This window comes from Monosiga brevicollis, genomic scaffold, assembly GCF_000002865.3.
Source record: "Monosiga brevicollis MX1 MONBRscaffold_14 genomic scaffold, whole genome shotgun sequence".
Taxonomy (NCBI): Eukaryota; class Choanoflagellata; order Craspedida; family Salpingoecidae; genus Monosiga; species Monosiga brevicollis.
This window is the reverse complement of record NW_001865051.1, coordinates 284,424-310,293: the sequence shown is the minus strand read 5'-3', so window position 1 is coordinate 310,293 and position 25,870 is coordinate 284,424. Positions and strand designations below refer to the sequence as shown.

The following is a 25,870-nucleotide window of genomic DNA, read 5'->3' as shown; positions in this document are numbered from 1 at the left end:
CACTCGCATCATAAATAATCCAGCTGCACCGCTCCAAGACAGCATGCCTGGCCTTTCAATACCAACACCCATTTCAAGACTCGCTCAGCGAACAGTTTTCTTCTGCGAATGCTGCTGGCACACTTGCTAGCAGTGGTTGTACAGCATTTAAACAGCGGGTAGTGGAAGTTGATATTTTTCAAAAAACGGAAGGAACCGCTGCAGCGCCGGGGGTGTGCCAAGGCGCCATGGTTTGTGTCGGCCTGTCCAGTGTAACAGCTTGGCTGAGCGAACAATTTCCCTGCAAACACATCCGTGCATGAGCAGCGGCGGAACGAGCGCGAGGGCACTTGGAGCGACCGCAGCTTGAACTGACAAGGGAAGCGCTTGCGATGTCAGCTCACTGCCAAGCGATCGGATGTGCCAGACCCACGGGAGCTCGCGATACTATTGTTCCGACACGAAGAGCAATAAGATGGCAGACGATGACCATCCAACATTGCACCAAAGCACAAGGCCAAAGCACGGCAAGCCACAAACCTTGTGAAAAACAATTAGCATGGGAGGCTGTGACCCACCGCCCGCGACACCAGAGCCGTACACATTCTCCCTGCAAACGGAGCCCCACGTAGCACAATCACCAACTTCCAACTATCGCACAGCACAGCAAAAGGAAGGTGGGGGGGAAAGATGGGGGGGAGCATCATCATTGACGATACCGAGTGTTGAGTTGCAGCCAGCTTTCCAACTGCTGTGTCGCGCGCATGTGGCGCCACAGTGAAAGGTCGGCCACAAACACACCGGCGTTGAAGGAGCAGGTGCTGCCAAGATGTGGAACACCCACCACACCCACGGACAATCGTGAGATCACGCGGTCGTGTGAACAGCTTCAATGAGATGACACGAGTTGTAGCGTAGCACTACACTGCTTACTCTGATGGCAAATTCAGAGCCTTAATCTGGGAGTTTTCGTAGTTGAGAAAGCCGCCATATCGGTTCTATGCCACCCATCCCATATCATAAGTTCATGACGATGCAGAGAGTGCATTCGCCCATGTATCTTTGGATCAGGCCGAGGTGAGCGACCACACCTGTAGCAAGCCGTATTGACGGCTAGCTTCATTGCAATCGCTGGAAAAGGCTGCAGGTTGACCTTGCAGGTTGAGCTCCCACAGCTCTGTGATGTCACCTACAGACAACATGCCTTTTTGATCAGAAATGAACTGGGCAAGCTGGCTGCAGAAAGTTTGAGCGCTCACCCTGCACGATCACATCGTCATCAAGATAAATAACTCGGCTCAAATCTGGCAGTAAGCCCGGGAGATAGTATCGCGCGTAATTGAGCTGAGTTTATGAAGCGGGAAAGAAGGGTGACCCCAAGCAGGTTTGCAATGGAGAATGAGGCATGGACATGTGCGCTTTCACGTGTCATGGGGGGACATCAAAGCGGGCGTTGGCGTACGGGGTGGCCGAGGGAGGCACGGGAGCTGCGCACGCGAATCTTGCCAGCAAGCATGTGTTGACTAAAACCGATGACCTGCAGGCAGACGACCACAGACACAGAGGGCGATCATGATTACTCAGCGGGGAAGGGAGGCGGGTTTAGGGTCAGATTTGACTCAACCTGAGGCCAGGGCACCGACGGACCTCAATGTCACGATCAGGAAAGTGGATAGCCAAAATGGCCTCGAGCTGCAACTGTGCTGCTTGAAGGGTAATGACGTGCCAACGAATTGCGTGCCCAGGGCCCACGTTCCGATAGACCTGTGCCGTGAGGGGTTGGGGTTATTGTGCATGGGTTTTTTTTTTTTTTTTTTTTTTTTTTTTTTTTTTTTTTTTTCAATTGCCATTGACCGATGAGGTGAGGAAGAGCACGCGGCCTTTTCTGCATGGCGGCGAAGAGCTTGGCAAAGCGTTTACCGAATTGAGGAGGGCCAAAAGACCTGCAAAGTTTTCTTCGCTTGACGCAGTGACCACATGCAAAGCTTTGACGCTCGGCAAGGTGGCGCCTGCCTCACGGTTGACCGTTGGCATCTGCTGATGCTGGGCATAGGAACGAAACAGTGAAAGCTGGCTCTGACGGCGATGGGGACGATCGGCCCAAAGACTGACCAGCAAAACAGCTCCACTGGACCCAAAGGCAACGGAAGCTGGTCTGTGCAACCACAATCCAAAGGCCAAACACAGCCCAAAGACCAAGCAGACCCAGCCCACCCGCCGCCGATAGCACGCCACCATTCTCAACCCCAGCCCCCTGCGATCATGCACAAGAAAAGGGCACAAAAATTACTACATGAGGTAAAGTCTCACGCAAACCTCAACTCCACATTCACACACACACACACACACACATCAAAAGAAAGTTTGTCATCAACTTGAAAAAACTGTGACAGTTGAGTGTATACACACGAACGCACACACACAACGCACACACACGAACACGAACTTACACACACGCACACACACACACGAGGCTAGGGGAATGGCGGGATGTGTGCTGGGGTGGTATTTTGTGCCCTGTGCCTGAGGTGACGTCTTGTTCTTGTTCATTGCTTTGGCCCCGCTTCAGGCCTTGCTCTGGTGAAGAGAGCATTGGACGTCTTGGCACGGCAGGCCTGCCGCCTGCTTGCCGGCCAAGCATTTCAGTCACGTGCGATCGGCTGCGCATGTGCCTTCCAATTTGACGTTTCACCCTTCCTGAGGTGTTCAGCCTCGCTGGGGATTCGTGGGGTAGTGAGTGACCATGGTGTACCTCCTGATCGAGCGCAAGCCTGGCCAATCCATCAGGTGGTGGCACCCCGCGCCTAGCATGCGCTGGCGTCTCTCTTTCCTTCTGCTGGTCCTCATCTCGAAGTCAAGCCCGGCCCGTGGCGAGAACACCTGCAGCACCGACCCATGGGCCAGCTCGAGTTTGCTTCGCCGAACTTTTGGCCCACAGACGGTATTGGCCGTTGATGTGGACTCTGACGGTCATACAGACCTGGTCACGGCCAGCTACTACAATGATCAGGTGGCCTGGTTTCGAAATCAGGGCCAAGGCCGCTTTGAGGGCTCTCTTCGCATCATATCCGATTCCAACAAAGGCTCACGCACGCTGGCTGTGGCTGACCTCGACAACGATGGTGATTTGGACCTCGTCGTGGGAAGCTCCGTCGACTTTCGCATCTCTTGGTATGCCAGTAATGGCAGCCAGTACGATGCTGTCCCTCGTGTCATCACCACCGAAACCCGGTCAATACGCGATGTGGTCACTGCCGACCTGGACAACGATGGCTATGTCGACATCATCAGTGGCAGTAATGACCAAAATGCCGCCATCTTCTGGTACCGCAACCAACAAGGCTCCTTCTCAGGAGCCCGTCATGTACTCGACGAAGATTCGCCCGCCATTCTGGGCGTGGCGGCAGCCGACTTTGATAACGACAATCTAACCGATGTCGTCGCGGCTTCGGAATCTTCAAACACTGTTACGTGGTACCGCAATCTTGGAAATGGCAGCTTTTCCTCCCGCTTGTACCTGACTCTCAATGGAGCCCACAGGCCGGTCTCAGTCGTCGCCGTTGATCTAAACCAGGATGGCCGCCCCGATATTCTCTGTAGCACTCTTTTGGGCCGTGTCATATGGTTTCGCAACACGGGTATGGGCACCTTTGCCCCCGCTGCGGTTGTGACGACAGACTTGTCTTCGAGTCGCTATGCCACAGCCGCAGATCTGGATAATGACGGATGGCTAGACGTCATCATCGCTGGCTACGACAACAATGTCACTGCATGGGTTCGTAACCTCGGCAATGACTCCTTTGATGACACGACGCAGTTGATTGATATGAACGCACGTGGCGCGCATTGGATCGCGACGGCCGACTTTGATGGTGACGGACGTACTGACGTGGCTGCGGCCTGCTTTCTGGATTCAAATGTCATTACGTATCGCAATATTGACCAAGGGAATTTTACCGGGACACGGACGGTGCTTTCCACCACCGCCCAGGGCACCAAGGCCCTGGTAGCCGTTGATCTGGATGGCGATGGTCACCTTGACGTAGCTAGTGCCAATTATCATGGCGATTCGCTGACTTGGTATCGCAATCCGGGTGCTGGCAACTTTACGGGAGCCCAGCACGTCGTGACGGCCTATGCGGCTCAGCCCACCGCCCTGGCCGCCGCGGATATTGATAACGATGGGCACCCCGACCTCGTGAGTGCCAATGCGGGTCATGGTCAAGTTGTTTGGTACCGCAATCTGGGCCAGGGCAATTTCAATCCCGACCCAGTCATCGTGGCCGTCGACTTGACCAACACCCAAGCCATCTTTACTGTGGACCTTGATGGCGATGCTGACATCGACGTCATCACGGCTGGCCCTGGCGATGCGACCATTGCGTGGTATGCAAATATTGGCAACGGCTCATTCTCCTCCAGTCCTATTCCAATTTCCTCTCCTGCGGTCGGTGCATCGGCTGTGTACGCTGCAGACCTGGACAACGATGGCCTTGTGGACGTTGTGAGCGCCAACTCAGATGATGCCAAGATTGCGTGGTACCGCAACCTGGGCCGTGGCCGCTTTTCTAGCGAGCACATCATATCTGCGGACATCAAGCTTGCCAGTGCCGTGACTGTGGCTGATCTAGATGATGACGGCTGGCCCGACATCATTTGTGGCGGAATCGAAGGCTTCGCGCAATGGTTTAAGAATGACCAGGGTGCATTTGGCAGAGGACACATCATTTCCACGGTGTCGCTTGATCTGCGCACCATTGCAGTCGCAGATATGAATAAGGACGGTCGCCTAGACATTGTGACATCCAACTCATTTGCAGTCGTTTGGTACCGAAATGCTGGACAGGGTGTGTTTGACCAGGACTACATCCTCGCTGCCCAGAGCTTTGATCAGACGCGAGCCATTGTTGCAGATTTGAGCGGCGATGGGTATCCCGACGTTGTCTGCGCCCACTTCAACTCCAGCGACATTCGCTGGCTCCTGAACGACCTTCGGTACGGCTGAGAGCGGCTTCGCGCCCTACTCTTGTCATGCTCGCGTTGCTCAGCACATACCTTTGACGACCACGTCTCAACTTTCGATCAACCATAATAATGATATGCTTTGTTTCGCTATCACTAACTGAGGTCCTCGCCCCGTTGACGTATCAGGTCACAGCCTGGCTGCATCGTGAACAGAACAACCCCATCGTGAGTCTGGCTCTTGTCGCCTGGTCTTCTTCAAAGCTATGCGCACCAATGGCACAATGGTTTGTTCCTTGCTCATAACACACCTTTGAACCGTTTATAGCATGACCACGCCCTCATCTACACCAACAGCAAGCGTGATTGGCGCACACGCAAGCCCAAATACCAACCTAATTGCTGGCTTGGTGGCTGGCATGGCTGCGATGGTCTTACTAGTTGCTCTGGTGGTACACCAGCTTCGCAACCGGGGACGGGTGGCAACTCAGCATCAACTATTGCAGGAGGAGACGTTGGCCATGTCTTCAGCAGGGCAAATTATGTTGTGTCTGGCGCAATTTCGACAGGGGATGACTCAGCGTGCAGACTTGGCACTAGCTGCCACGTCTGGAAATCAACGCGAACCAATCCTATTGTCCAAGTATGTCAAGGATCTGCCGTAACTTTGTGCCTAACACACCGACCGTTTCGCAATGCAGCTCACCTCCGCGATACATCCATCACCCGGCCCGTGACGACAGAGATGCGCTCATCCAGACAAGTGTGTTGGGCAAAGGCAATTTTGGCACAGTTTTTCGGGTAGGTTTGAACGTGTCGGCTTAAATTTACAATGCAGGAACCAGCATTGCTTTGGATCTCTTCTTCTTTTTCCTTTCTTGCTTTCTCTCTTTCTCCCGCTCCATGGCTACTTGCTTGCTCTACCAACATGCTTTTTTTGATGCCACGAGAAGGAGTGTGAATCTGTTCATACGACATGCCGCTACCCCTGCCTCCGCACTTGAACATAGGCAACCCTGACACGCCAGCATGCCGCTTTGGCCACAAGCCACGTTGCACTCAAAACCTTCGAATCTATTCAGGTCGAATTGTGCCGGCCGCTTTCTGCATCGGGTTCTTTCGATTTGCTCATGTTTGCTTGTTTTTTGGGCCACCACAGGCGTCTGACTACAAGGCAGTCATGCTGGAGGCAGCTCTTCTGCATATTGCTTGCGATCATCCTCACATTGTCAGCCTGATTGCCATCGTTCACGACAGGTATGTGGCCTCGCCCCTCCCAACCCCGCGAAGCGCAATTGGGCACGGCATGCACAGTAGCATGGCCGGCACTCTGCTGTTGCTGGCTCTTCGACACGTGAGTGTGCCATTCTGACTTGATCACCGCTTGTACTTAGCGCTCCAATATCGCTCGTGCTTGAGCTGGCCGACTTGGGCGATCTTCGGACCTACCTACGTCACACCAGGGTCTTGCCGCACACCTCGCTGGTACGCCATTTCTGTGCATTTGGGTTGCCTGTAGCCCTTGAAGCAAGGTCTCCAATCGACACCCTGTTGCTCTCCGGGCTCTTGGCGTGCTAGCAGTGCTTCTGAAGCGCATAAGTTCGGCTCGTGTGCCTTTCTTTTTTTTTCTTTTTTTGTTGTTGTTGTTTTTTTTGTTTTGTTTTTTTGCTGGTGCCAAATCGCGCCTCACGGACAGTGGTTGGAAACTAGACGGACCTTGCACGGCAGGTTACATTGGGGCTTCTGCATGTGCACGAGTGTCAGCTGGTGCATCGCGACATGGCAGCTCGCAATGTACTGCTGTTCCGAAGCTCCACGGCAACGCCGCGCGCAAAGCTCGCTGACTTTGGCCTGAGTCGCTTTATATCTCAAGATTGTGATTACTATAAAACCACTCAGCTTACTGAACTCCCTTTCCGGTTCGCTCTGGTCTCTGTAAAGCATCTCGAAGCCAATTGCCAAGGCCGATGCTCATCATCATGGCGGTCGGTTTTCTCGCCTATGGAACTGACTAGGTGGATGGCGCCCGAAGCTTTGCAGCGTGGGCTTTTCACGCAAGCATCAGACATCTGGAGTCTTGGTGTGACCATTTGGGAGGTATGGGTGCTGCTTGTACGCTTTGTTGTCGGCTCGCTGCGTCTACATTTTGGCATGACGGCCTTTATTCCATGTTAGATGTTTAACGAGGGCACCACCCCGTATGGAGAGTATACAATGCAGATGCTGGTTGAGCTTCTGAGTGTGGGCCGGCGCTTACCTGTGCAAGCGCTTCCACCCGCTTTGGCATCGTACGCGTCTTTGAACTGCTTATACTTCCCTTTTGCAATGCTTGGGACGGCTCCTTGGGACCCTCACGTTTTACTTCCTACTTCTTGCTGCTGTTGGTGTGTGCTGCACCCTAGATTGCTTTTAAAAATGTGGAGCACCGCGGCGCAGGAGCGGCCTCCCACGAGGGCGATTGTTGATGCGTTGATGACGCTGCAGCAAGTACTCGATGCCCGTACTGGTTCAGACCCGCATTCCCATTTTTCCAATGACACTGAAACTGAGAGTGAGCTTTGAGAATTTGCCCAGCATCTGCGTCGCAACCCGTGCAAAAACACATGATTTTTTTCATATTATTTTTTTAGATCCTAATTCTGATATTTCTTCATCATAACAATATTCGATTCGATGCTACTGGCTGATGTAAGCGTTGTGCACAACAATCCGATACGATACCTGATTGATTCCGCTTGAGCGCCTTTCAACAAACGTTTGTTTGTTTGGAGTTTCCACCGGCCATCACAACCTCAAAACATGAGTTAGACACTTGAGAATGATCGTCAAAAACAAAATCTGCTTGATTTGTTTTTCATGACTGAGAGTTCGAAAATAGGAAGTCATAGGTGCGGAAATCGAGCCCCAGAAATCCCTGAATTATACGTTGACGATTACCCCATAAGCTTTTCCCTCCCAAGCATCAACTACTACGAGCCGTTATGCAGGCTTGGGGTTCTTATCCCGAAGAATTCGCACAGAGTCCAGCATCATCCGAGTGCGCGTTAAGATGCTTGATGGTTAAAAGTCAAACGTGCAGCGCACTAGGTAGCTATGGAACGGATAGAAAACCGCACCACCACACCACGATTTACGTGAATGAACAATTGCTATCTGCCTTGTGGTACGGGCACATGGGCGCAACGAAACGACATACCGCAGTTGGACCTGTGACTCATCGTACACGATGTACTCATTGTCTGTCGACAGCAAGGGCAACACGGTCAGAGGACCAAGCAGAAACTGTCAATGGCAATTGCCCTTACGGCAATGATACGGAGAGCAAAAACGTCTCGGCATAATACGTCGAGAGCGAGATGGAAAAAATACGCACAGAGTAGATCCGTGCGGCTGACATCGGCGCTCGTAGCTTTGCCGAGCGGCACGGTAACCCGGCCGTCCTGAGGTCACACAAGCAACCTAGCGTGAGCATGCACGACCCGTGCCCATTGTCGACTCTTGAAGCGTATGCTTGATCTCCCCCATGCTTTCCACACACGCACACATAAAGTTATCAGAACAAAAAAACAAAAACAAATACAACACGATGAAGAACGCCTAAGAGACCGGCTACACACATCAATGGTGATTGACTGTTTTGGGTCCGGTTGTGTCCGACCCTGCGCAAACACAGAGTGCTAGTACAGACATTAATGATGTGAGCAGCAAGTCAGTTGCGCAGACTGGCTTTCTCATGGCAAGGAAAAAAAAAAAAAAAATTAGAATAAAAAAAAGGGCTTTGGAGCCAACCTTGCCCTTGGGAAGGCGAATGTTGCAGTCGGCAGACGTTTTAACCACGGATTCGCCCAGTGGCACCTCGGCCAAAAGCTATCGTCCCGATTGACAACGTTGGTAAGACAGGTACAGGACGCAGTATGCCTCAAAGTCTGCGAAAACGGTTTTGCGTGTCTCACCAGCAATCCCGTCGACGCATTGCGAGAAGCATGGCAATAGTTGGCAGATTTGCTGCACATGTCGGCAAAGTAGATGCCCTTGTTAAACTGAAAGTATCATGTTCACCATGAGGCCAGGAATGCGCTCCTTGGTGCAATTACCGTAGTTTTTTTCAAAAAAAAAAAAAAAAAAAAAAAAATGAGCACGTGTAAGCACATACCATGTAGCCGGTCACTGGGGCTTCGGGCGGCGCGATACGCAAGCCTTGGCTTAGAATGCCGCAGAAATTAGTCAAGCGAGATCTACCAACCAGAGCAGAGTGCGAAAGCTCGTTAACATGTGAAGATCACTCAAGGGGGGATGGTCGTGCGAACGAGTGGGTCAAACATCACAAGCGACACGCACCCGTGCCACAAGAGCTTGCGATTTTCTACATGTGAAAACTTTTCTTGGAAACGCTCAGCTTCGCCCTCCCGTGCAATTTCAAACACCTATGCACGCCAGGTCATGGTCCAATGAGAAAGACCATTGAAGAACTTCGAAAATGTGACTCCAACGACTGAAGAGGCAAAAAGTACCTCATCCACACGCAATTTGTAGGAGCGATGCGTGGCGGCGTGTGTATTGCGAATGTATTTCTATCACAAGGCAAGTCAGGAGTATGAGAGGAAACGAGCAAAACAAGTCACAGATGACACGGTAGGAATGGCATGCCAGCTTACGCAAATCATCTTATGGATATCCGAGGAGCTCTCGAGAGGTTGCATCTTTGTGTGCAAGCGCGCATAGAGAGCATCAGCAGGATCTGACGCGCCTGTCTCTGCATCTGTGCCGCGCAGCAAGGCCATGGCAACTGCCATCTCAATCAGTGTTTCCACCAAAGCAGTTTTCTCCCGAATTGCCACCTGGTTGTCAACGTATGAGCGTATGAGATCAAAAGGGATTGAGGTGAAAGCTGCCATCAGGGAGAAGGTTCGAGAATGGAAGCACCAACAAACCACGGAATCGATGAGCGGAGGGCGGTCTTCGCCAAAATCGTGTGGCACGAGCGTGTAGAACCGGTTGGTGGCTGAGCTCAAGCGTAGCTCCTGCAGATTTAGGGCACACACCATCCCGGCCAAGAAAGGCATTAATAATTCAGTTCAAACTACCACGAGGTGTCATGCTGGCTTGCAAGAGAGGAGGGGAGGCGGGCAATACCAGCTCGCTCTGTGAGAGATCAGCCTCAAGAAGCTCGGAGATGGTGGTCAGTACACTATAGGCCTCTTGCAATTGCCTGTATGGGGACAAGACATTGTCGGCGGCGCAAAAACACGTGAACACAAGGCGTATGAACATAAAACATATCGGTGCTTGAATTCTGTACCCACCGTTTTGAGAGAGCGCCAAGGGGCATTTTGGTCGTATCAATGCTCATTTCCAGCAAGGCATTGCTCATGAGCTTTTCATCACCAATGAGTCGGAGGAGCTCCAGGACTGGCTTTGGCAAGGTTGAGGTCTCACCAAAGCCAGCTTTGGATCTGCGAAGCACATCATCCGTCAAGCATGTTTCAGGCACACAACGCGATCGTGTCGGGTGGGGCGTGGCTTGCAAACTGACCCGCTAGTGCCAGCATATTGCACGTCCAAGGGGAAAAAGTGGTTTGGCACCTTCTGATAAGGCGTTTCCCCAAAAACGTTGCCTGACTGCGCTCGAGGGGCAACGTTCCCGGCATGACAATGCTCCAGTCAGCTTGACCTGCTCCCTGGAAATAAGACTCAAAACAAACAAACGAAAAACAAAAAAAACAAAAAAAAACGAAAAACAACCACCAAAACCAGATGCCGGACCTTTTCCTGAAAGAGGTCTTGAAAAGCGGTCTTGGCTTGTGATAAACCATGGCAAGACTGCAGCTTGGAGCCACCACGCTCTGTATTGACACGGCCCCAGGCGCGGAAGAGATAATAGGCACGGCTTGCATCATGTTGCAAAAGCTGCAGCTTGTAAAAGCTGTTGGTTCCAGTTTTGTTGTCCACCAACGTCATGGAGGCGTTCCAGACAGTTCCTGCGCTCATATCAACAAGGCATGAGTTTCTCTCTTTCACCATTGGATGATGGATTCGGGAGGCACGCCTGAGGTGCGAACGCTTACCGTCGTCCACAACGGTGTAAGCTTCTCCACACTCAACGGCATCGTCCACAGCGCAACGGCCTTTGACCAAGAGTGTCTTACTCGTTGAAGCAGATGCCTCAGATTTTGCTTTTTTGGCCTGGTAGAAGCCGAATCCCGTCACGGTAAGGCAGGGAAATATACAGTGAGCCAGAAGAGCCGACAAAGAATTGGCAAGGAATGCAAGACACTGAGTTGATCCTTGACAACAGCATTTCCACAAACGAACCTTGGGTTGCTTACGAGTGAACGCCACCACTCTATGGATTTTTCGTTTTATTTTTCAAATCATGTGTTTGTGTTCCATAATATGCACCCCAGAAGTCGTCATGAGTCAGTCGTTGCGTTGCACAAAGGCGGGTCACTAGATATGAATGGATAGAGGTGAAGCATCTGTTTGAGACTACGCACTCGGTGTCTGGGCGGGGCGCAGGAAAGATGCGCTGCTTGGCGGTCCATTTTGTCTTTCCAAGGACGGGGATCGCCTTGACGGCGGCGGTGAGTTTGCTGCGGTTCAAAGCACACCAAGTCAAGCACATTTGCATTGTTACACTTCGCGTGAGCACTTTTGGACGCAGAAAAGATCGGGATGTGACGGTTTGAGGGCGCAGCGACCCACCATTTCTTGAACTTTGGCTCTTGAGTAACGACGTTGCATTTTGTCCACTCATCCACGTCGCCATGACAGGCGTAACCTTCGCGCGTGTAATGCCACTCGGTCTCCTTGCATATATCGCAAGCTGGTAGTGTGCCAAAGTACATGGCATCCGCGGCCCGTTCCTGCAAGTCCAACGTCCACGACAATTGGGTCAAGAACAACGCGTCACTTTATGTATGAGAAGGAGAGCAAGGCTTGTGTGGGTCGGCGAAAGGTGAGATCGTGAAAGAAGGGGTTCACACCAGGAGCTTGGGGCGACCGCCGTTGGTATGAAGACCATTCAAATCCAGAAACTCCACCAAATCGGCTGTGGTCAAGTTGGCGTCCAATTGATCTCGCACCTGAAGCAAGCCCGTGGTGAGATGAGTGCTACTAGTTTTGAATCAAGCCATTATGGCTTGAAACGATGGCCCGCGCGGCGTGAGGCGACACACCTCCCAGACAGCCTTGCTCTGCGCCTGCAGCTTTGCTTGGTTCTCTGCTTCAGAAGAGAGGAGAGCTGCGGTCGCAGCAACTTCGGCACGGTCCTCGGCGCGTTTGGCCTACAGGTGGAATATAGGCAAGCCGTTTGGACCCCCAGTTGAGTCGGCTGATCGGGGATGGTCTGGCCGTATTGGGAACATTCCCAAACGCATGGCTCACCCGCTTATTCTGCGGCAGTTTGGCGAGGCCTTTGTCCTTGCGGGCCTCATCGAACATGTCATCGATGTCCTTGACTTCGTCAGGCTCTATCAGGACCCGTATCCAGAATCGGTGAAGGGGGGCGGGGTTCCACCAGAGCGGGGTGACTGATTGAATTGGCACGTGTACCGAGAAGTGTAATGTTCGTGAGCCATTTGGCTTCGATCAGTTCCAGAGGCACATCGGGGTGATTCTCGAGGCCTGTGAACAAAGCACGAGTGAATGGCGAGTGTCGAGTGCCTGAAGAGAGAGCAGACAATTTGGCAGAGGTGGTAAATACGGACCGTCTATGAAGCAGTCCTTGTGATACCATCGAGGAACGGGCCCACGGTATCGAGAACCTATCCATCCCGCAGTGACGCGCGATGAGCTTGGACCCACAGGGTTGAGGATAACCCAGAGACGGAAGAGCAACGTGTGTCAAACTCACCTGGTTCTGCCTCGCACAAAACGGCAAAGCGCAAGTCGCCTTTGGCAATCTTCTCTTCGCAGGCGCGACAGGCAGCACGCCCGCTCTTGGCGTGTTCAACAGCCAAGGTAGGGCAAGTGGGAGGAGGCTCATCACTGCTGACAGCGACGGCCACCGTGGTGGAAGCCACTGCTTTACCACGTTGTGCTGTCTTGGCCTTTTGCGCCTTGGGCTTTTTCTTTCCAGAAAAGTGCTGGTTGATGCGAGCCTGGTCATCCGGCCGCAAAGCCTCGAAGCCATTCAGCCCCAAAGCACTCGTCACCTTGACTGTGCGCTGACGCTCGAAGAAGCAGCTTTCGTGGTGCCATCTGGGCTCCAAACCATCAAACTATGTTCGCAGGGCGTGGCGGGTTTGATCAGGGCCACGGGCATGCATGAGTGTGTGCGCGCATGCGTCAAGACAGACGGGCGCGAGAGACTGACGTGCGAGGACTGCGCCATGATGGCTACTCGAATCGTGTCCTTGCCAATTTTTTGCTTGCACAGTCGGCATGATGACCTGCAAGACGTAGCAGGGGCGAGTCACCACCATGCATCACCAGCAGTCCCATCAAAAAGACGATCCTCCAAGCGACTCATCCGCACCGGTTTGATTTGGCATATTCAATCTCAGGTGGTGCTGCCGCCGCCATGGTGCCTCCAGCAGCTCTCCAGCTCTCCAGCTCCCCAGCTTCTTTCCTCGTCTCACTGATTGCCGGTAAATTTTTTTCTCTGAATTGTACGTCTGACATCTGACATCTGACATCTGACAAAGAAGAGCTCCACAACTTTGAGCTGCTGGAGCTGGAGCTGGAACTGAACCTGGAACTGGAGCTGGAACTGGAACTGGAACTGGAGCTGGAGCTGGAGCTGGAGCTGGAGCTGGAACTGGAGCTGGAACTGGAACTGGAGCTGGAGCTGGAGCTGGAGCTGGAGCTGGAACTGGAACTGGAACTGGAGCTGGAGCTAGCTGGAGCTGGAGCTGGTGCTGGAGCTGGAGCTGGAACTGGAACTGGAACTGGAACTAGTGGCCAAGATGGAGGTCGTGATCGTACCGGTCCTTGAGGACAACTATAGCTACCTTGTGATTGACCAGGCATCCCGGCTCGCGGCCGTCGTTGACCCCGTCGAGCCGCAGAAGGTGCGTTGGGATGGTGAGCAGATGACCGTGCCATTTGCGCTTGTAAACGCAGCGATGGCGCCCACCAGGCTCTTGTGCGGTGGCTCAAACTCACGGCTGATATGCTTCTGGCGCCCCTCGTGGTCAGCTGTTGGACGAAGCTAAAAAGCACGGCGTCCAGGTTGTCATGGCACTCACCACGCACAGCCATTGGGATCACGCTGGAGGCAATGGTCAGCTCAAACAGCTGGTGAGTTCAAGTGTGTTTGGCTCGGCAGCGCTGCACAGCGATGAACAAGCCCTTCTTCTCGAAAGACCTAATCTGCCGTCGCGCTGCATAGGCCCCCAGCGTTCGGATCTATGGAGGACAGGGCGACAATGCCGAGGCCGTCGACGAGGAGGTCAGCCCCGTGCCTGCGCCCGGCGTTGTGATCACTGTTTTTGGTTGATGAAGATGTGAATTAGTTATTTGACATCACTCCTTGCGTTCTAGGTCAACGAAGCCACACGGCTGACTCTGGGTGAAACAGAAATCACAGTCCTTGAGACTCCCTGTCACACGCCTGGACATGTCACCTTTGTGGCTCGACATGCCGATCAGCCAGCGGCCGCGTTTACAGGCGACACGTACGGCACGCCCACGCACTCACGCGCACTCTCACACGGCCAGGCTGTGGTCCATGTTTTGCAACATCCGACTCACAGCATCAATCCCTCTTGCCTCTGTATACCGTGCTTGGTCCATGGCCTCGGCGTGGCGGCTCAGGCTTTTCGTTGCGGGATGTGGCAATTTCAACTCGGGAACTGCCCAACAAATGAAGACGGCCTTGGTGGACAAGATCTGTGCGCTACCTGATGATAGCCAGGTGAGTTTGATCAAAAAGTTGAACTGATCCCTCACCTCCCCGCCATTGCCCTCTGAAGCGCATGGGCGCCCTTGTTTGGCTCTGCTCACTCCAAACACCGTTTGTCTTGACCTCAGCTCTTTGTTGGACACGAATACACTGTGAAGAACCTGCTTTTTGCGACCACGGTCGAGCCTGATAGCCAGGAAGTGCAAGATCGGCTGGCATGGGCCCGTGCTCGCCGCGAGGTACAGCCTCGGCCGTCGCAGCATACACACATGAACACAGCCTTTCCAGCGGTTGTGTATGCATGCTATTTCCCATATTGACTGCATTTGGCTTTGCACCTGGCAGGCACATGAGTACACAGTGCCAACGACAGTAGGTGCGGAGAAGGCCACCAACCCTTTTGTACGCTGCACCCAGCAAACCGTGCTTCAGTATGCGGATACAACAGGTGCGGCATCTTGCCTTGTCAACCATATCAAGCCACCATTCTTCTGCACATCCTTTCCTGGGAGCGGGGGTTGTGGTCAGTTGCTCATGCATGCGTTTGTGGTTGGGGTTGGGGTTCAGACCCAGTGGCAGCTCTGGCCAAAGTGCGTGCCGACAAGACTGCATGGGGGCGTCGCAAGTAGAGCGTTACGCAGTCACGCTTCATTCATCCATCGGCCTTCCAATGGCGCTCTGAGAAGCTCAGGGCTCGCGCCTTTCAAACCCAGCCGCTTACTTGAAATTGAGAACCACACCTCGCCCGCCCGCGCTTTGTACTAATGAGACGCAAGCGTGGCACTGCAATAAATAGGGTATGCTTGAAAGATGTTTCATTTCAATTTTTTTTTTAAAATTTTGGTTGCATCACAAACGATCAAGAGCAGGGGTCGCAGACCCATCTGCAGCTCAACGATGGTCGTCAAAGACCAAGTAAAGGAAAAATCATGTCGCTCACAAATCACGCTGTTCTTCAAGAGTGGGGATAGCTCAAACGAACAAAGTTAAAACACTGCGCTCAATGCTCAGTGCCTCGAAAGCACAGCGCCAACATCGCACACACTCTATTGCCCCGCACCAGGAAGGAGCACATCACACAACTCTAAAGAGCTAACATTCTATAAAGGAAAAGTAATGAACACGAACATCCATCTCACTCAACACCAAAGAGGGGTTCTTTACACAATCATCGCGAATTCAACATCAGTGCACGGCGGATGATGCCAGAACGTTGCCGGCAGTAGTGGGCGAAGGTCGCGGCGTGCAGGCTGGACTTTCGAGCGGAGATCCAGCATTGAAGCGGTCGAGCACCTTGGCCTCCAGTCGACGAAGGCGGCGCTGCAAGCGTGTTTCCTTCGACGCCAAATACGCAATGTTATCGTCAAGACGCTGGGTATCCATCAACAGCTCGCGATGACGCTCACGCTTGGCCAGCTGCGTGAATGACCGAAACTGCAGGCTGCCCGGTTCGCCCCGATGCTCGTTCGAGTCGCTGCATGCGTCCATTTCGGCCTCATCACCGGGCTCGGTCTTGCTGCTTTGCGAAGACTCCTTGGGCCCGTCACCATGCGCCATGACATCACGAGACGACCCACCGCCAGCTGCAAGAGCTTCCTCGCGATGCGCCGGGTCTTTGGCGTCGGGGCTCACTTGAGTAATGGCCTCGGGCTGTTGAGCGGCAGCATCGGCCTCTGGCTCCATGGCGGTTGTTGTGGATGCTTTTGACGGCAAAGCCACAAGGTCAGCTGTGTTCGACACTGCTGCAGCACGCGGCGAAGCTTGCTTGCCTGCGTTGTCCTCGGCAGTGCCTGGTCCTGTTGGTGGTTGGGCTGAGTTCTGCGTGCTGGCCTGACGCAGGGCTAGTGAGCGCTTGGTGACCTCACGAACGTTGCGGCTCAAGTCGAGGCTGGGACTGTGGTTGTAGTGCGACTTGGGCGCTGTCTCTTCTGCATCAAGCTGTTCAGCCTGATCGCCTGCTGGGGACTTGTCGTCGCGGGCTGAGTCACCTTCTTCGACTGTGTGCGTCCCGGCATGTGACATGGTCGATGAAAAGGCCTCAATGTTGGGCATGAACAGCTCGACCTTCTGAGCAAAAAAGGCATCCTTTTCCTGCGGTTCGGGCTGGCGCACCCCTGAAACCCAGTCGCAAATCCAGTTGACAGTCCCAATTGGGCGGTGGCAGGCAAGTCGGCGAGTGTACTCGTGCAACTGCTCATCGTTAAAGTGCGCTAGAGAAATCCAGCCCGTCATTGTTGAAGCAGAAATGCCAGAATCAGCCTTGACGCGCTTACTGCCATGGCCCGAGGCATCTGATTCACCGGCCTTATCACGCTGGCGGCGCTTGTACGCATGATGCTTGGCAGCAGACATGCCGGCTTGATCCAGCGGGGTGCTCTCTACCTGAGGCTCGAGGTCAGCAGCCTGACCCGGTACACCCATGGTGGCCGCAGGTTCATATGGTGATGCCATGGGAAAGGGCTGGGTGGCCCATGGCTGATAGACGCCAGGTGGAGCTGGCGCAGGAGCCGGCGGCATGCCTGGCGTGCCAAACGTCATCATGGGTGAGGGGCCAAGCGAGGTTGGGACTGTGGGTAGCATGCCCGAGTGGGAGGCGGCGAATGGCGCTTGCAAGGGATGCAATTGAAAGAGAAGTTGCTGGGCTTGCTGAGGTGACAACTGGCCCATGGGCATGGGAACAGGCGCGGTTGTTGTGGCTGCATTGCGCTTGGTTGAGGGCATCGGGTTGGAGGCCCCTGCGTCATTCTTGTGGTGATGGTGGTGACGTCGGCTGCGACCGTGGCTGCGGCTGCGGCTGCGGCCATGACTGCGACTGCGGCTGCGGCTTCGTTCATGATTCCGGTCGCGATCTCGTTCACGTTCACGGTCACGGTCATTCTGATGCTCGCGCTCGCCACCACTGCTGCTGCTGCTACGGCTGCGGCCATGTGCCGCGTTCTTCGTCCGCAGATGGCTTCGTGTGCGGCTCTGCCCCCGAGCGTTCTCCAATTGAGATTGGACGTGTGGCGCTAGGGGTTCTGGAAACTGGGCCGCAGCCGCGGGTTCGTCGGCCTCGCTGTCAGCGTCATTGTCTTCGGATGCAACCTTGGCGCGGGTCCCAGGGCCTTGGGCTAGCGCCTTGGTGGCTAAGCGGACCGGCTCGTGCGCGTCAGCTGGGCCTTGTGCCGATGCCGGGTGTGCTGGGGGTCCAGCTGTATGTGGAGTCGTGGCTGGAAAGCTTGGGAGTTGCTGGCGAGAGTGGGCACGTTGTGCGGTGCCTGGTGCCAGCGTGGGGCGAGCGTCATCAGGTCTGGAGACTTCAGCATCTGCCGAAGTTGTCAGTTGAGCGCGAGCTCGGGTTCGAGCACGGCCCCGGTCACGACTGTGATCAAGAGGTGGATTGGTGTCTGTAGTGTCCATTGCAGCGTCATCTGCGGCGACTTGGTCAAGATGGCGTTCGCGTTCGCGTCCACGGCTGCGGCTGCGGCTGCGGCTGCGACTGCGGCCTCGGTCCTGATCGTGATCATGGGGTCCCCCCCCAGAGTCTGGGGTACGTTGCGAACCGGGCCGGTAAGTGTAGCCGCGAGCGGCGGCGGCTACTGCGGCGGCATGTTGTTGCTGCATTTGTTGTTGCATGAAGAGGGGGGCATGAGGCGGAAGATGAGGCGCAAAGGAGGGCGTCGTGGATGTCGAGCCTGGGGCATGTGGTTGGCCAAGCGTGAAGTTTGAGGCGGAGGGGAATTGCGCAAACATGGCGGGATGTGTGGGAGGGGTGGGCTGCGGTTGGCGATTCTGTTGAGAAGGCTGTTGTTGGCTGTGCTGTGGGGGCTGCGATAATGGCGACTGTTGCTTGGATTGTAGGTAGGGCTGAGAATGCGGATATTGGGACTGAGGGTGTTGCTGGTGGTGGTGGTGGTGCTGCTGCTGTTGAAACTGTTGCTGATGTTGTTGTTGATGCTGCTGATACTGGTGGTGCTGGTGTTGTTGCTGGTGCTGCTGGTGCTGGTAGAGTTGGGCCTGAAGGAGCTGCTGCTGAAGGGCAGTGAGCCATTGCACATAGTTACACCAGAGCAGCTGGCTGTACTCGGGCGACATGGCGGGAGCATATCCACTCGTCGACGCAGGCGGAAGGTCGGTTTGGCAGAAGCGTTCGTGGGGTAGAACGGGGGCTGCGGACGTGTCTGAGGCGACCGGCGACCGTTTGGCGCTGCTGCGCACATGTGGCAAGTCGCGGCCAGGGCCTGACTCGGAGGTGGCGCTTTTGGCCATGGCGGCGCGCTGATGGGAGCGCCGCTGGAGGAGGCTTGAGTGAGCGGCAAAAGTTGTGTCGTGGCAGAAGCGTGGCGAGGAGGATGACTTTGAGCGAGCCCGGGCGCCAGAGCCGCTACAAGGATTTGAGGCGGCAATGGGTGCCTGGGCCACGGGCAGGAGGGAAGAGCAGATGAACAGTTGGCCACAAGGGAGAGGAGGCGGCGGCCGTCGAAGACGGCGAATGAGTCCAACTGAAAAACTGTTCAGAATTCGCACACGCTCGTCGAGGCCACTTGTCAACCGGTCGAAGAAAGGATGGCAAGTCAGAACAGGATGATGACGGCAGTAAGCTATTCAACGCGGGCGCTGCCGTTTTCAGCAGACTGAAAGCTACAGAGATGGGGAGGCGGAAGGTTACACAACACACAACAGGGCAAGGGATCAGAGGAGTCGGGGTGCAGGCGGGACCGCCAACAGGGAATTGCCAGCAAGTGGGTTTGTGTGAGCGGATGTGTGCGTTGGTCGGTCGCAACGGTGTGTGCGCGAATGATGGGTTGTAGGAGGGACAAAGAGTTTGCTGCTCGACGGGAGGAATAGAGGGATTCAACATGGAAAGCAGAGGAGTGTGAGCGATTGAGTCGGGTTTCTCCCCACACCCTTGTCTGGCAAAGTACGAGGGCTGGCGAGCGCTTGGAGTGCATCAGGCGATGGTGGTCGTGATGGTGATCACAAGTTGGCAATGGCTTTTGCTGTGCACATTGATAGCAGATCTCACAGGGAGGGATGGCTCAACGAGGAAGGGGGTAGGCATGTAAAAAGGATATGATCAAACCGTGTGCCCGAGGCACTGCCAACTCACCGTGAATGCATTCACAGGTCACCGGTCGCCTGACGTGTGTGCGCGCGATCAACCTGGCTTGATCGAAATTGAGAAACGCGCAACACAGAGAGAGAGAGAGAGACAGAGAGATGAAGAGAGAGAGAGACAGGGAGACAGAGAGATGAAGTGAGAGAGAGACTGAGATGGAGAAAGTAGAGAGAGAAAGTAGAGAGAGAAAGTAGAGAGAGAAAGTAGAGAGAGAAAGTAGAGAGAGAAAGTAGAGAGAGAAAGTAGAGAGAGAAAGTAGAGAGAGAAAGTAGAGAGAGAAAGTAGAGAGAGAAAGTAGAGAGAGAAAGTAGAGAGAGAAAGTAGAGAGAGAAAGTAGAGAGAGAAAGTAGAGAGAGAGAGAGAGAGAGAGAGAGAGAGAGAGAGAGAAGAGAAAAGTATTAAGAGAGAGAAAGTCGCGAGAGAAAGAGAGAGAAAGAGAGATTCAGTGGTGCAATCTCTGCCAGCAAGGTCAAATGGTTGGAAGTCTGGGGTTCGCAAGAGATATGCGGCCCAGAACAAGCACGCACCCTGCGCAGATGCACGCACACCCAAGTTCCGCTTTCCTTTCTATCCTTTTATCCTTTTTTGTTGGTTCGTTTCCGGTCAAGCAGCGTGTACTGCTTGGAGGGCGCTGCCGTTTGGGTCGCGGGAAGTAATTCCACAACCGTAACTCCGTCAACCTCCGGCTTGGCTGACACTTCATAGTGTGGATAAAGTCACGCTTTGATGAGATAAAGTGTGGGTAAGTCCATCACGTTCCAGTCAGGTCGGGATGCTTCCTCGACGTTAGGGTGATGGGGCGGTTGCATGAATGTCACATCACATGGCATCTGAGCTGCTGGATGGATGTGTTGTTGTGGGTTTGGGGGGCTCGCCGTTCGATTCTGAAAAAGTCAAACCCTCTTCACCCCCCACCCCCCAACAACTTCTGTCACTCCTCTCGTGCTAACTAAGTGGGCTGTCAGGTTGCCCCGCTGCGTCGACCATGCCCGTTTTTACCAAGAAATCAACCCCGCGGTCCCACAGAACAGCCACGGCACCCGCATCAAGACGACCTTGTTCTCAAAAAACCTCACACTCAAGGCCCCCTTCAGCTTGAAGAGGCGTCAAGAGGCCAACCATGAACAAGCTCCACAATCAATTTGTGGCGTTGGGCGGGTAGATCGCATTTCCCGTAAGAACAAACACAGGAAACATGCAACAAAGAACGCGAACATTCGGGAAGACACAAACATGCAACACGCCAGATGGGGCGGAGGGGCAGGTGAAAAAAACTAGTGCATTTGGCCTAACAGTGCCATCTTGGCCTTTTCCTTCAGCAGGATGGGTCCTGCCAACACCATCAAATCGACTTCAGGATCCAGTGCTCGGCCAACGCCCTCAGCCACCTGAAGATCGTTCACGGAGACGGCAAAAACAGTGAGTGAGTGGCGAGCACGTTCCCATACCCCGCCGCAGCCCCTTTCTCTTCTCTGCCTTGATATCATGACGGAGGCAAGCCAAGAGCGGACAGCAAAAACCGTTCAGTAATCGCGCACCATGATGCCAATCAAAACATTGGTAAAGTTGCTTTCAATCTTCACCCTGAACCGCACAAGACGACAAGCCATCGGCATCAGTGCAGCGCATTGGTACCTTGATCACAGGTACAGGCAAAAAGAAAAAAAAAAAAAAAAAAAAAAAAAAAAAAAAAAAAACATGGCCAATAACGAACCGGTACTGGCACATCAGCGTGAGCACTCGTTGTAGAAGCTCGCCGACTTGCACCTTGTTGAGGCGCATGCCCGACTGCGACAGCGGCAAACGCCCAGGGGAAAAAGCAAGGTGAAAAAGGAGTCAGTCAGAGCGCCATCCAGGAGCGTCATTCCCACCCGCATCCAGATGGACAGCTGACACCGCGACAAAACAACTCGTGTCGAGACCCAACCGCTCGCCCTCGTAGACAGGGTCAGGTCGGGAGGAGGAGGAGGACGACGACCCACTCACGTTCAGATCGCGAAACCCGGCATCGGTAATGTCGCACGCGGTGCGCACAAGCTTGTCAACGGAGGAGATGAAGCCCTCAGGATCATCGCAATCGTGGAGGCGGGCACGGCTCAGCATCAGACGACCGCACTCCCGGCCGTCCTTGTGTACAATGGCACCAAACAAGTCGATAAAGTTGGCGCGATCCCGACGAGTCATTTCCGTGATGATGCCGCCATCAAGCAACAAAATCTTCACGGGCTCGCCCGTGGGCTGACCATGCTCGTCCACACCAGTCACGCGCATGTTGCCCGGGTGCAAATCACCGTGAATAAAGTTGTCCTTGAACATCATCTTGAAAAAGAGCTCCAGACCACGACGCGCCAAGCGTCGACGCAACTTCTCGTCGCCATCAAACATGACGTGCATCGGCTGGCCCTCCTCGTATGTTTCCACCAAAACGTTCTCGCTCGTCAGCTCAGGAATAACGCGAGGAACAATCACGTCCGACACATCTGTCATCAGGCAGGTAAAGGAGGTGCGAAATCAAAATCAGAACAGCAACAGACCATGGCGAGGACCATCGGGTTCGCCAACAAGCACGTGCAGGCGCTATCACCAGTCACAATTGAGTGCTTACCTTTAAAGTTCTCCTGGAAGCGCAGCATGTTGTAGCCCTCGTTGCGCAAGTCGAGCTGCTCGGTCATGGAGCGCGAAAACTCTTCCACACCATCCCGAGCCGAGACCCATCGCAGCATGGGGATCAGCTCAATCGCCTTGGCCACAAAGCGCAGCAGGTCCACATCGTCGATAACCTGCTTTTGAACTTGGGGGTGAATGACCTTGACGGCCACATCCGAGGGGCCTTTGCCAGATGGGTGCTTGAGATGAGCACGGTAGACTTGGGCGACGCAGCCCGATCCCACGGGAATGGGCTCCAGGACCATAATGTCACGCCAGCCGACGCCAAAGGACTCGTCCAAGGTGGCCTGCCAGCATCGGCATGGTAAGCAGGTGGAGCTGGCAAAGCTGTACCAGGGAGAGGGAGTAACTGAGTTTTGGGCCAACCTGCCCTCTAAACGTACCTCGGTTTCAGCCACGGTGTGGTGCATGACAGATGCGTGCAGCTGAGCACAGCGGTTGCAAACTTCGACAGAGAAAAGATCGCGGCGCGATGAGGCCCACTGGCCAAACTTGATAAAGGTTGGGCCAGACACTTGAATGGTCCACAGAAACCACGACCACCAGCCGTTCCAGATAAAACCGACTCGGTTCAGCAGATAGGCGAACGGAAAGGCACACAACACCTAGAGTCATCCCATCAGGGGTGGGGAAGAGGTTCAATGAGAGTGTCACGGATACTGAGAGCTTGGGCTCACCATGTCTGCCGGGGCTCACGACCAAAGACACGTACGGGGGTGAAGAGCAAGATGTGGCGAAGAGCACGACTAAAGATGCGAAATAAGCGGCGCAACACCTTCTCCTCTATTGTGTACACAAGCCAGAGGCGCGGAGAGATGAGAAACGATCGGATCTAGCTGATCCAAAAGGACAGCGGAGGAACAAAGTCGTACCTTTCAGGTGGTCCATGGTCTGACTGAGGGTGGCCACGTTGCGGGTGATGGCGGGCTGCTCTGCCGCAGGGGAGCATTGTGCGATGGGGACGAGGCTACGCAGGGCGAAGCAGGCCGTGGCCAGCGGCACAGAGGCGACGGGCAGCACGGCCGGTCGAGCTGACCATTGCGGCACCCAGCTCGAGTTGGGTCGCAATGCGACGCGAACGGGTGTGAAGCGAAGCAACGTCGGGGCCGTGGGCGTCAAGCGTGCGTTCGAAACAATCATCTGGCGACCCGTAGCCACCAAGCAGCTGGCAGCGCGGCCAGAGCCGACGAGGCGGCTGGCATTGCGAAACAGCGACATGGCAAGATCGGGGGCCCAAAAACCAAAGGGTTCAAGTCATTTCGTTTTCAGCTCTACGCAAAGAAGAACGCGCCGGGGGGGAGCCAATGGTCCCGAGTGAGACGGTGCCAGCACCACAAGCAACACGTGCGAAGAAAGATAGAGCAACACGCATTAAAAAAGAAGCAGGCGAGGCTGAGCAGGGGCAAACGAGGGGAAGGAGAAGAAATGATTAGAGCAAGTACTGAGAGCCTACCTCGCCAGAAACCGCCGAAAAAGAGGGGCGGCGGGGCAGGACCAGGAAAGCAAATTTGCCTCGCAGGAGAGGTGGAGGGCTACACGCGGATCGAGCAAGGAAGGGGATCATTACCATTCGGATGTGAAAAAATGAGAGAGGGATACATGTCAGGGCAAACATTAAGAAGACGCATCACACGACTGAGACAGAGAGATCATTGGATGTGGGAGCGGGGGTGCAAGGTCGTGGCAACTCGAGAAGAGAGACCACACACACATGCCAAAAACACGAGTAGTGTAGCTGAGACAAGGAGGAGAAAAGCGATGGACAACGACACTCGCAGGCCAACACTTGACCGAGAAAAACAAACAGGGATAAACCCACACGCGCACAGAGCCAGGCTCGTGCCCCCCTTTGCGCTGCGCAGCAAAGAGCGCCCTGGACACGACGACTGCAGGCGGTCCAGCGGGAGACCTCCAGATACGCGTGGCAAACGTGGGCAGACCACATGCGGACAAGGAAGATGCTCCTACCAGTTGGCTTTGAATCAAAAGTCGCGCCGGGGCGTACGGGCCAGTCAAGTTGACTCCAGCTCCAACTCTGTTCGTCTGTGTACCTGTATCAAGTCGGCCTCAGCAGACCGCGACCCAAATTGAACCAGGGCAAGTGATATGGCTGCTTGAGCCGGAAAAACGTCGAAGCGAGTGACTTGCGCCTGTTGCCCTCTCTCTCTCTCTCTCTCTCTCTCTCTCTCTCTCTCTCTCTCTCTCTCTCTCTCTCTCTCTCTCTCTCTCTCTCTCTCTCTCTCTCTCTCTCTTCTAAAGGGCGGCAATGTGATCCTGGCTCGATCTAACATATGGTAGCACCACATCTGTGTGTGTGTGTGTGTGGGGTAAGAGTCACGCAAGCTCCAAAGTAAGTCAGCGTGTGCTTGCAGTTGCCTTGCAAAGATGCACGTGTGCATAAAGCCACGAAATCAGTCATGATAACATATAATCGAAATCAGTGACCATACTCTATAAATTGTCAGCGAAATCAACAAGATATCAGATGTCAGATGTCAGATGGCGTCCGTCTGCTGAATGTACCTTAATATGTTGTTCAGCGGGATAGTTCGGTCACCTCCTTGAAAGTAACATATGTATTCCCTTTTTGTAACAACATATTGCTCTTGGGATTGAGGCAGGTGCGATTAATTGGCAGTCAGTATTTCGGGTCGTGCTCGGCGATTCTGTCTGCTGTGCGTTTCAAATCAAGCACAGCAGAAGCGCTAAATTTTTGCGGATCAAACGAGGGTGCTCTTGTGTTCATACGCTTCCTGTGGATGCCATAGCAGCCCAAAGACCAGAAAATCATTTATTTTGAAATAAATCCCATTTCTTTTCCATACGAAACTTATTTGGCTTTGACTCTCTAGGGCTACATGGCTCTGATTGGTATGTCAAATGGCAGCGCCATAAGACGAGTCAGCGAAGCAATGAGACAACTTGGTGGGTAGAAGCAGATGGACAAGACAAGTTCCGATTGATCAATGGTCATTCAAGGTTTATTTCGATTGACAAACGCCCGGGACGATTTTTTTTTCTAAACACTTAGTAAGCAAGCTGTTTCCTCATTGGGTGGACTTAGACGATTTTCTCTTCTTGGGATGTGGTTGCCACTGCGCCACTCGTGCAAGGTGTGTTCGACGTGGAGACCGAGTTTGGACGATTGATGGGGAAGAGCTACGGTCCACAGCGGCGCTTGAGGCTTCTCGTGTTCGCGCCTCGGTACTTGCATGTGATGTCTCTGATGCCGCCGTAGACGGCGTGGTGCACGGTGGACTTGTCACCTGAATGCAATGATGAAGACGAGGAGTACAGATGAGAGTGAAGCCAACGAAGAG

General features: G+C 54.0%; 5 protein-coding genes across 5 annotated transcripts; 2 read left to right on the top strand and 3 right to left on the bottom strand.

The window, feature by feature from the left end:
- Nucleotides 1–84: 84 nt before the first annotated feature.
- On the bottom strand, nt 85–2,217 carry MONBRDRAFT_26403 (uncharacterized protein; the record flags this gene model as incomplete). Its single annotated transcript, XM_001746760.1, has 8 exons — nt 85–126; nt 520–589; nt 913–977; nt 1,071–1,168; nt 1,239–1,323; nt 1,442–1,516; nt 1,627–1,743; nt 1,900–2,217. The coding sequence occupies 8 exons, from the start codon at nt 2,215–2,217 to the stop codon at nt 85–87; spliced, it is 870 nt and encodes a 289-aa protein (XP_001746812.1).
- A 505-nt stretch (nt 2,218–2,722) lies between these two features.
- Nucleotides 2,723–6,519, top strand: MONBRDRAFT_9157 (uncharacterized protein; the record flags this gene model as incomplete). The annotated part of the gene is made up of 4 exons (XM_001746878.1): nt 2,723–4,974; nt 5,643–5,742; nt 6,101–6,198; nt 6,336–6,519. 4 exons carry the CDS (start codon nt 2,723–2,725, stop codon nt 6,517–6,519), a joined length of 2,634 nt encoding a protein of 877 aa, XP_001746930.1.
- Nucleotides 6,520–8,001: 1,482 nt separating this feature from the next.
- Nucleotides 8,002–13,204, bottom strand: MONBRDRAFT_26401 (uncharacterized protein; the record flags this gene model as incomplete). The annotated part of the gene is made up of 23 exons (XM_001746759.1): nt 8,002–8,032; nt 8,138–8,180; nt 8,315–8,381; nt 8,731–8,808; nt 8,895–8,981; nt 9,095–9,176; nt 9,280–9,365; nt 9,453–9,512; nt 9,597–9,779; nt 9,873–9,962; nt 10,075–10,150; nt 10,245–10,394; nt 10,475–10,560; nt 10,705–11,284; nt 11,436–11,531; nt 11,644–11,804; nt 11,925–12,023; nt 12,117–12,224; nt 12,325–12,410; nt 12,493–12,564; nt 12,648–12,704; nt 12,794–13,040; nt 13,154–13,204. The coding sequence occupies 23 exons, from the start codon at nt 13,202–13,204 to the stop codon at nt 8,002–8,004; spliced, it is 2,676 nt and encodes an 891-aa protein (XP_001746811.1).
- Nucleotides 13,205–13,462: 258 nt separating this feature from the next.
- MONBRDRAFT_26400 (uncharacterized protein) lies at nt 13,463–15,414 on the top strand (the record flags this gene model as incomplete). Its single annotated transcript, XM_001746877.1, has 10 exons — nt 13,463–13,529; nt 13,587–13,796; nt 13,840–13,952; nt 14,080–14,181; nt 14,273–14,332; nt 14,425–14,558; nt 14,698–14,797; nt 14,914–15,024; nt 15,131–15,233; nt 15,353–15,414. 10 exons carry the CDS (start codon nt 13,463–13,465, stop codon nt 15,412–15,414), a joined length of 1,062 nt encoding a protein of 353 aa, XP_001746929.1.
- Nucleotides 15,415–15,970: 556 nt separating this feature from the next.
- On the bottom strand, nt 15,971–24,667 carry MONBRDRAFT_32879 (uncharacterized protein; the record flags this gene model as incomplete). The annotated part of the gene is made up of 14 exons (XM_001746758.1): nt 24,519–24,667; nt 24,004–24,082; nt 23,423–23,821; nt 23,263–23,333; nt 22,934–23,155; nt 22,489–22,837; nt 21,870–22,363; nt 21,598–21,671; nt 21,422–21,467; nt 21,177–21,271; nt 19,928–20,340; nt 19,317–19,405; nt 18,328–19,177; nt 15,971–18,042 (listed from the first exon to the last, which is right to left on the bottom strand). Exons 3-14 carry the CDS (start codon nt 23,766–23,768, stop codon nt 15,971–15,973), a joined length of 5,121 nt encoding a protein of 1,706 aa, XP_001746810.1. The 5' UTR covers nt 23,769–23,821; nt 24,004–24,082; nt 24,519–24,667.
- Nucleotides 24,668–25,870: the final 1,203 nt, after the last annotated feature.